General features: G+C 41.1%; 1 protein-coding gene across 12 annotated transcripts in view; it reads right to left on the bottom strand.

Moving 5' to 3' along the window:
* Positions 1–1,257: 1,257 nt before the first annotated feature.
* Positions 1,258–16,238, bottom strand: part of CAMK2D (calcium/calmodulin dependent protein kinase II delta) — a gene marked incomplete at its 3' end in the record, with an annotated part of 139,481 nt that continues 124,500 nt past the window's right edge. For 8 of the 12 annotated variants that reach the window (XM_081021999.1, XM_081021993.1, XM_081021998.1 and 5 more), the window contains 4 exons: positions 10,495–10,570; positions 8,976–9,070; positions 5,176–5,404; positions 3,196–3,338 (listed from right to left, as the gene is read on the bottom strand). In XM_081021999.1, coding sequence (XP_080878125.1) covers positions 3,335–3,338; positions 5,176–5,404; positions 8,976–9,070; positions 10,495–10,570 — 404 coding nt within the window. Of the gene's footprint in view, positions 3,151–3,195; positions 3,339–5,171; positions 5,405–8,975; positions 9,071–10,494; positions 10,571–12,375; positions 15,184–16,238 lie in introns of those variants that run through there. The other 4 variants (XM_081021995.1, XM_081021996.1, XR_013990783.1 and 1 more) reach the window with 4 other exon arrangements.

Below are 16,238 nucleotides of genomic sequence, written 5' to 3'. Positions count from 1 at the left end.
ACACATGCATTGCTGTTGTTAATTAGAAACCAAAAATAGAAAAAATTATCATAGCCTCCTTGTAAGGTACCCTGAGAGATGGTGGCATGATTGGGGAAGAGGCATCATCTTCATAAAGTTATGATTTCCCAAGAAGCATGAATGCTGAACTTATTTTAAAAGTTAAATATGTTCCAAGAGAGTCTATAATCCAGTCACACTCCTGTAGGAATTGAAGAGTGGGAAGAGACACGTTAACAATCAAGCATTACTGTTACCGCCTTTTCATTTCTCTGGACTTTAGGACAAGTTTTTATTTTTAAAAATAATGTATTAAACTGCTTTGAAACATACAACCTTCTTCCTTCATGGAAAGCTGCAAGTTCACGTTGACGGGGGTGGGGGTGGGGTGTTCAGTGAATAAATCTACAACGTCAACCAGTGTTACATGGGAACGGTTTCCAACGATTTTCGCAGTCATGGTGGCTCCTGAAAGAACTGCCTTAACTCATGGTAATGACCGCAAAATGAACTCATATTCCATCAGCTAAAATGGAACGTCCTCCCGGGGAAAAAACCCACAAACATATGGAAGAGGCCCCAAGATCTACTTGGATGCTCCCCAAAACCAAACCCTTGGAATAGCAAGCAAGTGACCGCCAGATGGCAGCAAACTGAAAGTTTTAGCCAAGCACAGAAACGCAGGGTAGTTGCAGCTATCTCAAACGGACACAATGGAGAAAAAAATGTTTTCCCACGAAAATATGATATTGATCCTCTTCCCTCTCCAACTCCTAACCCTCTCCCAATTAACAGAACCGTTTAATGTTTTTCTGAATGCCTATTCAGAAATAATTCCCATTAAGTTCAGCGTGCATAGGAGAGGATTGGAGGGGTGGGTGGAACCTGATTCTTCTAACACCTCATTTCAGATATGCCCACTTGACTGCTTCGATCTGCAGAACTGGCCCTGCTACAGGTGCCATGTAATACTCCTTTTGCATTGGAAGAAATCTACCTTTTAGCGTGCAAGCTGCTACATTACTCCCTGCCAGAGACATCAAGAAGGTCTTTGCTGTACTCTTTTCAATGCCTACTTAAAATCTGCTTCTGCAAAACTTGAGATTCCTCAGAGCCTGTCAACATTATTTCCCTCTTTGCACATGTTTGTGTGTGTATGTGCGTGCGTGCAATTTGCATACATCAGGAGTGGCACTCACAGCCTGAACATCAGAATCAAGCGTCACATTCTCAAATGAAAACAATGAGAGCCAAATGTCAGCAGAAATCACAAATTTATTAATTCTTAAATATATCAGTCAGTTCTTTACCATTATGGCAAGAAATATATATATATATATATACATGGTGTCGCATGGTAAACTGCAGTGTTTTGAAAATGACAAAGGGTTAGGTGTGTAATTCAGTTGGAGTGCAGAAAACTAATTCACATGATTCCCCCCCCCCGCCCCGCCCCTCACATCTCAGTGTGGAAAACAAACCTGACCTAGAGTAATATGGCAACACCACATGCTATGGTAAAAAGTGTAAAAAAGAAAAAGAGAAAGAGAAAGAAAAGAAAAACATCCTACACCTAATTTTGTTAAATGTAAATACACTTATACCACCTAAAGCCGCTTCACAAAAGAAGAAATTGATTTAATTTTTTTAAAAAACAAAATGCACGAGGCCACTGTGCCTTTTCACAGATCCCGTTTGCGGGTTAATATGGCTCAAGACATTTACTGTAGATGCTTGTTATAAACATTTCCGTGGGTTTTATAAGAATCATCACCAGAGAAGCTTAAATTTCTCTAACATATATATGTATACTAGGAACAACATCAAGATGTAAGGAATAAGATCCACTTTTGATTAGTAATCAATACAGAGAAATGAAAGTTATACAAATTAGGATCTCTTTTTTTGTCTGTTTTAAAAATTTCAAGCTGCTGCAAGTTGTAAATTTAACTTACTAAAAAAGAACATTGATCAAAGTATCATGCGCTATACACCATTACAGAAAACCGGTAGCCCCAATGTTAACCAAAGAGAGAAGAAACAAACAAAAGTATTTTTTTTTCAAAAGGGGAAAAAACCCCCTATTTTTATTATTAACTTTTAAAGAAGAGGAGCAATGCTTGCAGGAATATAATTTCACATCTACACAACAGAAGCAATCAAATGGCAACTGAGCAATCTGTTCTAAACAGACACTGAATTTATTTCCTGCTTACTTTGCATGTATATATGCAGCAACAGGGGGAAATAGTTAATAAAGCTGCAATAAGTATTTTATTCCACACTGTTCAAGGATGTTGATGAGCCATGAGAAAATAGATAAAATTATTATGGCAAAAGCGTAACAGTTTTATTAGAAAACAGATGTTTTCTTGGTAGTTTCCTTTTTGTCAGTTAATAAACTGTTACAAAGAAAATTAAGACAAGTAAGCTCCTGATACTAAGTTTTTAAGGCCTAATTGTCCTAGAGTATCTTGATTAGAGCATCAGTTTAAAAAACTCTCTACAACTTGCTTTAATAACTGTACTGTACATTAGTTTACCCTTTTAACCACCAAAACCCATCTCATATTAATGTGCTCACTGCTTGGCTCTGAACAAATGAGAAAAAAATACTTCAAAACATCTCCTCTTCCCTTGCACTTACAACTACAAAGCTAAATAAATTGTTAAAAATAAAATGAATTTGCTGACCAGATAAGAACAGTGACAGATACTTCTAGTGAGGTCAAGCCAGTAAATTACGCCATTTCCCCCCAGTTTACCTACAGTGACTCATAACAAAGATGGCTCCTTGAAAGAAAAGCCTACAGAAATGCTTTGGTCTAAACCCAGTATTTCTACCCATATGTCCTACAATAACAAAGGTGCTGTTAGTAGGAATTATTTCTACTATGACCAAAGCAATGCAGATTGTCTTTAAGAACAAACGAGCCAGAAAACAGAAGTAGCGAAAATTAAAACAAAGTTAACTGATTTTTATTTTATTTTTAACCTTCATTCCCTTAGTTTGCACATGAAGATATTACTCATCTTCTGGCATGAGAAGTATACTCTGTATATCCTCTAGCATTTTACTTGCCCTCCCTCTTTTCTCCCGTGTCTTCTTTTCTTCCATTTTCAGTTTGCACGGAACATCCATTCCCTTCACTGAAGTGTAAACAAAAAGTACCAATGGAATATACAACAAAATGATGCATCGTAAATGTATCACATGTAGAAACTTCACAGCTTCATGCACTCGAAGAACATGCATGAAGAGGGCAATGGAGTGGCCAAGATGGTAGCCAACCAAGTGCAGAGTGTGGAGGACAGAACGTGGCACCGCAGACATTTAGCTAGGAGGGGTGAGAGGAAAGATGGGAGGAAGAGAGAGAGAGAGAGAGAGAGAGAGAGAGAGAGAGAGAGAGAGAGAGAGACTAACATTAATTGCTGAAATATTACTTTCGGGGCTAAATCATAATTTCCAAATGAACTAAGACATTAGGATTTTGTGTGTGTTTGTGTGTATTTATATATGTATATACACAGAGAAATCAAATTACATACACCACTATTTTCATATTCAAACTACTGTGACATTTCAATGTTTAATAAAAAGAAGTGTGCTTGCACACGAAAGCTCATACCAAGAACTAACTTAGTTGGTCTTAAAGGTGCTACTGGAAGGATTTTTTTATTTTAATAAAAAGTAGGTAAAGGTAAAGGACCCCTGACAGTTAAGTCCAATCATGAATGACTCTTAGGGTTGCAGCGCTCATCTCGCTTTACTGGCCAAGGGAGCCGATGTTTGTCCGCAGACAGTTTTTCCGGGTCATGTGGCCAGCATGACTAAGCCACTTCTGGCGAAACCACAGCAGCACACGGAAATGCCATTGACCTTCCCGCTGGAGTGGTACCTATTTATCTACTTGCACTTTGATGTGCTTTTGAACTGCTAGGTTGGCAGGAGCAGGGACTGAGCAATGGGAGCTCACCCCATCGCGGGGATTCGAACCACTGACCTTCCAACTGGCAAGCCCTAGGCTCTGTGGTTTACACCACAGCGCCACCCACGTCCCATTATTAAAAGTACAAACAGGTGCAAATTATCCATGCATCCTTTTTTGTTTATCCCTTGTAGGGAATTGCTCAATAACATCCATCCTCATTCAAATAAATCAACATGATAATGATTTGATCAAGACAAAGATATAAGCAAAGCTTTGTTCATCATATGCTATTGTGAATTACAACTCAAGTTTCCACTATGCAATACAGGTGATGCCCCATTTATGCAGGGGTTCTGTTTCGGGCCCATGTGCGCATACACAAAATTTCAAAAAACTGTGAGCACCCTGGTGAGTCCTCCTAAACCATACCTGGCCGTCTCTTTGGCTTGTGGGAATGGGGAATTGCCTATACTGTATTTAAGGTGTGCCGAAAGCCTGAACACTCTGATGCTATCTTGGTCAATGCATCTTGTTGTTTCCAGACTGCAGATAATACACTGATCCTGAGCAAAAGTAATTAATTAGGAGTATTTCTAAACAACTTAATATTTAAAAATCTCTAAGCCATATACAAAGATAAAACCTAAAGACCCCAAAACAATAGAAAAGTGTAATAAAAACGCAGATAAAACATAAAACCCTGGTAAAATAATATTTGTTCTAAATAAATATTGAAAAAAACAGGCAAAAAGAAGAATTCAGTAACATGCTCCAATCTTATGGGGCTAGGGAAATCTGGTCTGAAGGGCTCAACAGTAATCATGTAGACAGAAGCTGTAGAGCAGATGGGAGCTGCAGCTTTTGATTCATTTTGTTGATTCAATAAAGGGAGAATTTGGGGCCACTACCCAGCCAAAATTAAATAATATTAGAAACATGTATTTACAGCAGCTGAGTGGGCTTCATTCTGCACTTGAATTTGTGCGGATTCATCGCTGCAAATTCTAAGGAATCAGTTGCAATGGTTTCGAAAGCTGATTTGGTGCATACTGAGGTAGATAGGAAATGGAAGTAGCAGTCAGCAACTTGCTTGGCCTGGACATATCAAATGCTCTATGCTCCCTTCAAGAGACACCTGGTTGATAGGAATGTGGGGCCTGGAAGACAAGTAACTGGGGCCAAAGAAAAGAGCACTTAAACGGATGGACAGACGACAAACTGAAGATGAGAATGCTTTACTCACTTGATAGGTACTGTTGGTGATCCTGAACGGTGGAAGTGAACATTCTGCCATTTCCCATCACGGCGGTGCCAGACTCGCGTCTCTTCCGACTGCATTGTCTTGGGCATCCCACTCCCATCCATGTACTGAGTCAGCCGTATGTACGCAATGCAGGCAGCATCATCCCCCACGAGGTGGACATGTGGATTCAGGATGATGGTGTGGACTGGCTTGTTGCTCTTAGACAAAGCTACAGGGAGGAATGACACATGGTATAAAACTCATAATGCACAAATGGGATGCAGCCCTGAACAAAATGTGGGCATGCTTCTAAAGAATGTAGATCCTGAGCTCTAAATGGGAGTTGAAAATACACTGAATTGTGTGTGGCTTGTGTGTCCACAGAAGTTAATGTGTTACATTACGGCAGAATCCTGCTGAGGCAGAGATATTAATTAAAAGATGATGCAGAATTTTTTTTTTTTTTTTAAAAAACCCCACACCCTTGATCATACTAGTGATTGTCAACATCTTTTCCCTGATCACAGATGTGACAATGGAGAAAACTTAACATGTGAAGCAAAAACTCATGGATCATATGTGGAGAGTGTTTAAAGTGATTCAAATGAACTCTCTAAATCCTTACAACCACCAAATAACATCTTGGTTAGCGACTAACACGTATGACCCCCTGAAATTTTGCCTGTGAGGGAATATGGCCCCTTGGCTGAAAAGGGCTTCCTATTCTTAGGTTACATGCCAAAATGTATTTAACATGCCTGGGTTTGTTTGGTCACATATACATTTGGACTTCCCCCACAGAATTCTGGGTACTGTAGTTTGTAAAAAGGTGCTGTGAGGCAGAGCTCTCTCTCTCAGGGGTAAAGCACAGTCGCCAAAATTCCCTGGGGGAAACCATGACTGCTAAAGTGGCATGAACATGCTTTAAATGTGTGTTGTTATTTACACAGCTGTTGTGGGGCAGCTGGCGATCTGGACTGGAACCATGGCAGCCAACAGGGCATTAAATGATAGTGCGTTGCCAAAATAAAATTGATACGAGCCTTGAAGCACGGCCTTGAAGCACATCCTTCACATTTGCTTAGCAACAAGAATTCTCCCCTGCAACAGGTGTCTTTATCAGGGCAGTCAGTGTGTCTGACTGAATATGAGAGTCTGTCTCTCTGACCAGAACAGAGATATAGTTCTGTTTCTTATTTTATATGTAGACCAGTGGTGTTGTGCAACTTGTAATGTAAATAATAAAGAAATTAAGAGAAGAACTGGATGGGTGAGGTGGCTATTCCTGTCACAGGAATTCACCCAGAGAGGGCTGGACTGCTGCTGCAAAGACGCAGGAAGACTTTCTGAGGAACTCTGCTGAGACGAAGAAAAGGAACCCCAAGATTTGGAGCTCACACACTAACAATTAACCCCTTTCCCTGTGTTCCAGTCCCAACAAAATCTGCACCACCCCTTATTCTGTACTGGCTGCTATTTCCCCTGGGAGGGACATTGAGGAATATGTATGAAACTGAAGTTTACTCAGCTGAATGGATGAGAAAATTCAACTACCTTATTTATTTGTGAGGCAATTCTCTTCTAGAGAAGAACTGGTGCTGGTTCAAAACATGCCCAAATTAAAGTTAGCATCCATTTTGTGTGTGTATACACAACTGGTATCCTGCTTCATCAGAATATAATAATGCCAACAGTAATGATGGGGGAAGGAAGGAGCAAAGTGTGATGGGGGGGCAGGGATACAGTTAAGTGAGAACAGCTTGCTCTCTTATCTGCTGATCCAATCATGGGTGAAATCCTTTTTCCCACTATGCATGCTGGATTGCCTCCATGTATGCAAATACGAGAGCATTTGTTGTTGTTTTGCAAGACCTGCAGGGTGCCGTTATTATGCAGAAGCAAAAAGCTGTTTATACCATAATTTACACATTTACACATTAGTGGAATTGTTATCCAAAGAGGAACGCTGTGTTTTCTCTACTAGCTTGCTTGTGGATATACAGCGAGGAAACATGTACCTTCCTGAGTAAAAATGAAGCTTCTGTTCCTTTTATGTGGCTCAGGCACTGAACCTTAAAAAGAGGATTTATATTCCTCAGCAGTGTACGAACAATCAGCCCCTATGGGACACTGATGTGTTTCGAACACTATAACAATAGATCAGTCTTGTAAAGTGAGCTGGTGCTAAAGGGGCAGTGAGATTTGCTAAAGAAATTTATCAGAGTTATTTCAAATGAGATTTTAGCAGACACCATAAGGGGGTTTTCTCCAGGAGTTATTGTCTAATAAATAGGTCTTCCTTGCTTTTTCCAGCGAAGAAGTAAACAAAAAATCTACATTCATTGAGCAAACAGATTTAACTCATATATATATCTCAGATAGAAATCAAGCTATTAGTGCTTTACAAATGGTTGCTCTTCAAGATACATGCAATACCTCACATTCTACTTAGGAGGGACAATAATAACTGATCTTTTTTAAAACAGCAACAAATACAATTATTAATAACATTTATTTAACATAAGGGCCTCAGAGTCTGTTTGCAATGCCATGCTGCTGCCACAGGTTACTTCCACATCCTCTTCATGTGACTTTTTGGCATAGAAACAATTCCATGAAACAATTCAATCACATATGTTTCTTCAGTGGGTGCATTTGGATGCCACAACGCACACAGTAAACCATGGCTTATTGTGATGGGAGTGAACCTAGCCTCCAGCTGGCTTGCATGCTCCTCCCTCTTACTCAATTCCTCTGCTGCTGAGTAGCATGGAATTGTTCATTTCTGTTTTCAAAAAAACCTTAACATGTCACATTTTTGAAACCTGGCAAACTGTAGATAATTTTAGTTATGGCTTCCTTGAACAAGCCAAATTCAAGTCATGAAACTGGGCCTGTTAATCGTTTAGGGAAGAGCTTTCCAAACTGTGTGTCACGAAACGTTAGTGTGTTGCCTGCAGTGTGTAGGTGTGTCGCTGAAAATGCTCCCTGCGCTCCTCCCGGGGCTGGGAAGGGATTTGCTTAACCTCCAGTTTGCCAGTAAAACGGAGTAACTGTGTCATGAAATGATGCATGTTTAAAAAGTGTGTCACCAACATGAAAAGTCTGGGAAGCTATGGTTTAGGGATTCGGCGTAACACTAAACTGAGGTCATGCTGCATTTGGTGTGGCTGCCACTTGGTGGCCACATAACCTGCAGAGCATGATGGCACCTTGCATGTTTATGTCTATAGGAAGAAATTGTTCAAATCCCATGCACTTCCTATAATGCACAGTAGCAGTGTCAGTTCTTTGTTGTGGTGGGGGACACAGGCAATTTGTTATCAGTTACTTATTTATAACTGGAAACAGGGAGGCCTTTTCAGATATATAATGTGGTGGGGAAAAAAGCCCACATAGCAAGAGAGAGAAGCATTGTAGGCTCCTGATACACAAAGAAGTGCCTAATTTCAGACACTGGAACAAATGGGTTTACTAGGTCAGGAGCAAAACCTACAGTTGTGAGGCCACTTTCCTAACAACTCATATCATGCTCACTTCATCTGAATAAGGGGGAAGTTTCCATGGTTCACTTGCATGTAAAAGGTCCCAGGGTTCAATTCCCAGTATTTCCAGTTAAAAAAGAACAGGTGATTCAAATTTCTAAGCCCATTTCATGGATCAGAGGGAATGTTGGAAAGCTTTCCCCCATTTAATTAAACAAATCTGAAATGCAAAAGAGTACAATATTTCCAACAACTGGTGCTTAACATCTCCCAGATACACAAGACCTCAAATTATCTGAATTACTATTAACATACCATTCTCAAAGTAAAACCGGTGGAAGTCCATTCCCTCTACAAGATTTCCCAAAGCTTCAGGTTCAAATGAGGTGAGGCCTGGATCACATATCTTCCTACAGGGCAGGGAGGAGAAAATGCTCATTTCAAGAGCCATTCAGATTAAAGATCAACCAGGTGGAGGACTGGGCTGTCATCTTCCAGATTCAATGGAACCAACAAACCACATGAAGGTGTAAAAAATATGCTTAGTTCTATGCCCTAGGTGCTGCAGAGTTAAATGAGCAATATACATGAGCAAGATATATTTTGTATCTTCACTGATGCTGAAGATTCAGTCATGGTTGGATTCAGATATCCTGACCAGGCAGTTAACACTGCTGCTGGTGGTCTGCAACCCAGCGAGATTGCAAAAATTTCCATGAAGATTGCAGCTTGGAGAAGTGTGGCTGTGCGGTTGCACAGTTAAACTATGGAACTCACTTCCACAGGAGGCAATGGTGGCTACTGACATATCGCTTTAAAAGAGCATCCGATACATTCATGGAGGAAAAGGCTAACAATGACTTCTAGCCATGATAGCTATGCTCTGTCACCACTATCAGAGGCAGTATGTTTCTGAATACCAGTTGCTGGAAACTGCAGGATGGGAAAGCGCTCTTGTACTCAGTTCCTGCTTGCATCTGGTTGGAACAGGATGCCATACCAGACATGCCATCTGCCCGATCACTAGATTAGGCTCTTCTAATGTTCTTACTATTTTCTGGAACCAATCCTCAAAGGAGGGCTGGAACCGACGTCAAATAGTCTCTCCTAAACTCATCGCACCAGGTGGTCTAGAAAGATAATCATCAATGGTCCAAGCAGAACCAACAGGGACATACTCCCCCTTCTTTAGCTCCTAGAAAACACTGTCTACCAAGGTGAGCAAAGCTGCCCCAGTACCAAAACTAGATCTGAATACCGATCGAAATGGTTCTAGATAATCTATCCCAAGAACCCATGGAGCTGAGATGCTACCACACACGAAAATCCTGTTCAAGAATGGGAAATACAAGACTTGTTGGTAATCAACATAGTGAAGCCTATTAGTTAAGACTGTCTCACAAGAGTCGTATTAAGGATGGGACAATGCATTCCTCTTAGGAGACATTCATTACTCTTCTTACCCACTCTACCTAGCTTCCTCTGGCTAGGTTTAATCAGCCAGAATGGGCAAAGTCTCAAGTGTATACAAGAAGTCACACACTTGCTTCATAAAAACATGCGAAGAGCCCTGCTAGATTAGGTCAAAGGGCTATCTAGTCCCACGCTCTTCTCAAAGTGGTCAACCAGTTGCGAATGTGACTTCCCACAGTGAAGACAGAACATCTAGCCTTATATGTTTTATTACCCATTTCTATGAAGTGTATTTGGATTATTTTACTGTCTATGAACATTTACGGAATTCTTTGTTCTCACAACTGTGCAAACTAGACACTGGATACAGCCTTTGGCATTTGCACCCCATCTCAAGAAAAATAAAATAAATGCAACTTACGTGTAGGCTTCAAAATCCCCATTATTGATAGCTTCAATCAGCTGCTCAGTAACCTTGATAATCTCCTGCTTACGAGCTGAAGACAAGACAGAGACATGAATAAGATGGCACATTCAGAGGTATTTGCACAGTGCAATGGAAACCAGCAGAACAAAAGACTCTCAGGGTATTATAGAGTTGAAGCCATTGAGATTTCTGCCCAATCAACGTGATTGCCCTTCATTCACTGATGCCTCTTCTCTTCTCCTCCCTCCCAACATTATAGCAAGAAGAGTTAAGTTGCTGTTAGAACTTGGTACATTTTTTGTTTGTTTGAAGAGATATAAAGCAAATGCCAGAGATCTATTTGGAAAGGATTTTTGTAATCTATAAAGCTTTTAGAGAAAATGGTAAAGGAAAGAATCCTTTGCAGAATCTAGCAGACTATGCCACTTGAGTTTGATTCTCTCATGCATGCCATCTAGCTTCATCCTCCAGTTTCTGTAACTTCAAAGGTGGGATGTGCACATTTCCTGTAATCAAATCACCAGAAAATATCTGTAAACTATTGAGATGCCCATAAAATGGTGGACCGGCTATGGAAACATGGCCATAAAGATACAGCCAGTACCCATCAAAATGTCCTTTCCAAAGTGACTTTGATCTACCTTTGTTTCCTTTGGGGTCCAATGCTTTCTTCCTCTCTTCCTTCCTTGGGTTCATTATATCTGCCTGTTACTCAGCTGTGCTTCCAGAAAGTAGCTATGCCCTAATCCTATATGGGGAACAGGATTTGGCCAGTAGGCCTGATCCAGACCTCCCCCACTCACTGCAGGCTGCCCCCGTGCCAATCGCTTCTTGTCACAATGATGGCAAGTGATCCAAAATAAGTTTTCCTTAACTGATGTGGCCTGAATTGTACTTGCAAACAGAGATATGTGCCATCTGGGTGGGCTATATAGCTTTGCTTTGCTCTTTAGGTATTTTTCAGTATGGATTTTCTAATGAGCAACAGTACAGCATCTGTTGATACCATTCCCTAAGCCTTACTTCTGTTGCATTCAAAAGTAGCATGTGTGTTTCACAGAATGGGCAACTCATATTTAGTTTGCAGTACTCCTTGTTCACAATATAGAAAATCCAGAAAGCCAGAGGTTAGGAGATTACTTTTCAATAGGAACACTGTGAATGGGTATCTCTCAACTTAATTCAGTTTGTGACAACAACTGAATCAGGCTTATATTTCTGCAGCTTTTAACTGCATGAACTGTATCAGCTGACCTGAAAGCAATGTACCTGCACAATCCCACAACCCCAGGAAATGAGATTAAGGAAGCCTTGTTGCTGCTGTACACGGCTGTGGCTGTACGTTTCTATCACATCTGGCACCATTTCTTCCAGCACTACTCACACACCCCCAACACACAAACACACTGTGTGTGTGTGTGTGTGTGTGTACATTTCATTAGCACAATAGGGGCTTGGCAGGATTAGCTTTCTCACACATTTGTCAAGGGCCTGCATACCAAATACCAACTGCAGCTCAGAGCATATATCCATGCAGTTACACTATGCTGTCCGTTCCAGTTGAATAGGTGCAAACCATCAAGAAGGTGAATTTCTTTCCTACTCAATAAAGGCACAGGAGTCTTCTGGCTCTAAAATGATTGCTTCTGCTACAAGCAGCACAGTGCTCAGTTATACGAGAAACTTCACTCTCTTGCCCTTGCCTGAGTCATTGGAAAGCTGACCCGCAAGCATGATGAGAGCAAGCAAAACTTGGGAGCAAGAAATACAAATAACAGAAATGCTTCATCACCGTGCTGAATGTAGCTACAGGTTTATACATGGGATGTAAGATTTTTAGTAGGAAATAAGACCAGAAGGGTTTTCTTTTTAAAAAAAAAAATGCAGAACGACAAGAGTTTGAGACAAGCCTTCAACAGCAAACGACCTGAGAGAACTTCAAAAGAAAGATTATCAAGGGAGACACAGTTTTCCATGCCTGACTTGTTGGCTGTCCAATTTAAGGGCATAATGTTCCTTCTTCATGTGATATCTTTTCTCATTCTTGCAGTTCTCTTTCAGTTTCTTTCCAGCCTGTCAACCTTTTTCTCCTTTTCACTTCAAAGCTTCAGACCGAACACAACAATCCTGACTGCAGTCATGCTGTAGCACCTCCATCTTGGATCCAATTGCTTTTGAGACTATCACCTGTTAATGGCACTGGCTTTTTGAGCTACAGCATTCCCTTGCTCAGTCACATTCTGTTTGGTTCCCATAAGCTTTTCTAGCACAGCTACAGCTTGACATAGCCAGTTAGGTCCCATTCTTTTGTGAATCTGGCTTCTTTTCCCATTACATGCCAATTTACATTAGGTGCATACTGTGTTTTATTTAATCACTCCTGTACATGTGTGCACAAACACACACACACACACACACACACACACACACACACACACACACATATATACAAATATACCTTCCGCAATCCTGAATCCTGTTGCACACACTTAGGGTCTCACCTATGATATCCTTTACTACTTGCAGAGCTGCAATCTCATTCGCACATTACTGGCAACAACATAATTGGATCATAGTTGGAAGGGACCCTAAGAGTCATCTAGGCCAAACCCCTGCAATGCAGGAATCTCAACTAAAGCATCCATGACAGATGGCCATCCAATCTCTGCTTAAAAACCTCCACGGGATGCACAAGATGAGAAATAATTTAAGAGGAGAAATGATGGTTGGATTCTGAAGTTCTGCAGCATATATGATACCCAAGGCCAAGTATTACAAAGAGTTGCTTCTTTTTGTAGGATGACAACAGCAAAGCCAGCTGAAGGCTACATAAAGACTAAGGCAGGAGTGGGGAACCTGTGGCCCTCCAAACGTTATTGGATTCCAAATCCCATCAGCCTCAGCCAGCGTGGCCAAAGGTCAGGGAGAATGGAAGTTGTAGCTCAGAAATAACCAGAGTGCCAAAGGTTCCCTACCACTTTAATAGGAGATAGCCTGGCATCTGTTTGCCTTAAGTTGGTGCTTATACCATTGATCAGGGCTGGATGTTTCTCTGTTCACACCCATTCTTGGAGAAGGGGAGCTGTGGCCATGCAAGTGGTCTTTCTGTGAGCACAACTTTCTTTCCATGAACGGAAGGAACATCTATATATGGAGCAACAACCCTGGATCCAACCCAAACTTAGCTCATCACAACATCTACTGAATCAAAGACATGTATCATGCATGTTTCAGGTTGGCCCTTGGTCTCTGAATTACAGATTTGCCGTCAACCTTCATAATCAAGCGTCAGATAGTCTAAAGTTTTTTGAAGGCATGGAGTTAAATCATGTACTCTGGCTTAATTGGTGTGCACACTGGGTTCAGAGTTGTACACATGCAACAAATTTGGTGCTGCTCTTATGAACCAGAGTTGGGAATCCCTACTGGCAAGAAGGAGTGACCAGCTCATACACATTTAAAGGTAACTATCATGGGATGGAAGATGGAGAGTGCTGGCAACCTCTGCAAACAGACCAATTGCACGGTTTATGTGTTCAGAGTTGAGCAGCTGGGTGATCACCGAGCTTAATCTAAAACTCATCAAAGCTGAAAGAGAAAATTTAAGTCTTTGGAATTTAATATGAATTCCAAATATTATTACTTTATTTTAGCATAATCCTCCCATTTCACTTTATATGCTTATGCTGCCAGGAATGCTTGTGTGTCGCAATAAGTCCTCCGAAGGGTTGAGGAAGGCATAGGCCAGGGACAAGTATTGCATTTTGACCCAAGCCTCTACAAAAAACAAAACAACCCCTCTACATGCATGCATGCATGCATGCATGTATGCAAGGAGGTTGAGGGCATTTAATACAGCTTCTTGCTGCAGTGATTTATTCCTGTACTCATATAGTGACTCCAAAGAAGTTTAGAATCTACTGTATCACCCTCTACAAGGAAGACCGCTGTGCCATATGATCATATCCACACCAAACATTTAAAGCACTCATGCCCCTTTAGCAGACATCCCCCCCCCCCGCCCCGAATCCTGGAAAACTAGTTTGCTAAGAGTGCTGGGATCTGTATTGCTGTGAGGGGTCTCTCAGCCCCCTTAAAAAACTATGTTCCCCATGATTGTTTCAGAAAAGCCATGACTATTAAAGTGGTATAAGATTGTTTAAAATGTATGGTACGGATAGTCACTCTGCTCTAGAAAATCAATTTCTGGGTTTTTTCCTGAAACCAGAAGGTGGTGGCAATCACCATCACTTAGGAACCAGTCAGACCAATGGTCCATCTACCTCCCCAAGGTCTTAGACAGGAGTCTTTTCAAGCAAAGCAAAACTGTATCTGGCTAAAACTTACTTGGGGGAACAGGTAATGTGAATAATACATATCATTCATATGAAAATTATTTAAGTTCCTACTGAAGACTAGGGTTGTTTTTTTCTTCAAATAAAAAACCAGAGACATTTATTTAATATGTTTTGAATGACTTTATGGCGAACCTAAACACTTAAGCTGTCATCTGTACAGTGATATTACTTTCCAGTGTCTGCTGCTCCAAGTGATTCACTGTGATTCACTCACTAATGATCTGGCAGAAGTTTTAAGCAGCTGATTCTCTCTTCAATTTCCTAAGAAGAAAAGATTCTCCCAAGACTCTCTGCATACCTAGCGAAAACGCAAATGCCTCATGCCCTAATGAACAGAAAAACGAGAAACAGGAGTGTCAGCATATGGACTATCTGATATCCAAACCCACTAAAGGATATGTATACTTCCCAACTTGCCCATACCAGCATGCTAGGCCCCTTAACAAAAGGAAGAGGAAGCTAATTTATGCACTGGGTATCAGCTATATGGTGGTGGCAATTACCATCACTAGGAACCAGTCAGCCCCCTGGCCCATCTGGCTCCCCAGGGTACTAGGCAGAAGTCTTTTCTGGCCCTATCTGGAGATGCCAAAGATAAAACTAGAGATTCTCTGTATGCAAAGCATGTACTCTGCCCCTGAGATACAACTCATCCTCAAATGAGAACCAGAGAGGACAGTACCAATAAAATATGAAACAGGTGATAAAAGAGAGGGGTTCCTGCACTGGCACTGTCCCTATCGGATTGCACCCATCTTTTCGTTCAGGTGATGGAGGGAGCGATTACCAAGAAAAGCTGAGCACAGGCTGATTTAGAACATGATTTAAAACCATACCCCTCGGCCACCCTTCCCAATTCATTCATGGGGAATACATGAAGGCAGGGGTAGGGAGGAGAGCAGAAGAAGATGGGGGCTGAAGCTTGGGGAAAGCTTTAAACAAGTGTTTAAAACGAACTTTTGGAAACCCCTTCTATTTTCTTTTAAAGTGCTAAACTTGAACACTTGATCATTCCAATCAATTTTCAGATCAAGCTTGCGGGGCAGGGGACAGGCAGGGGCGGCAACATATCTCTAAATTTGATAAATTCGTGTTAGCGGGTTTACTTCTCCCTATGTCTGATAAACAAGGCACACCCACAACCACCTCCAGATAAGCAAGACATAGACCTACTTTCCTGGGGGGCTCTTTCATTCTCCCTCAGAATCCAAAGTTTCCTTATGAAGGTTTTGGAGAGAGGAGTGAACATTTGTCACCATCTAGAGTCACCTCATTTTTTTTTCCGGAAGCAACAGCACCATCTAGAAAAGAAAAGGGCCGCAATACCTATCCAATCAAAAACAGAAACATTAACACTTGCTTCTCAGCACTTTAAGAATG

The sequence above is a fragment of the Podarcis pityusensis genome, assembly GCF_964106645.2.
Source record: "Podarcis pityusensis genome assembly, chromosome: 9".
Taxonomy (NCBI): domain Eukaryota; kingdom Metazoa; phylum Chordata; class Lepidosauria; order Squamata; family Lacertidae; genus Podarcis; species Podarcis pityusensis.
The sequence above is the reverse complement of the archived record's forward strand: the minus strand, read 5'-3'. Positions and strand labels throughout refer to the sequence as shown.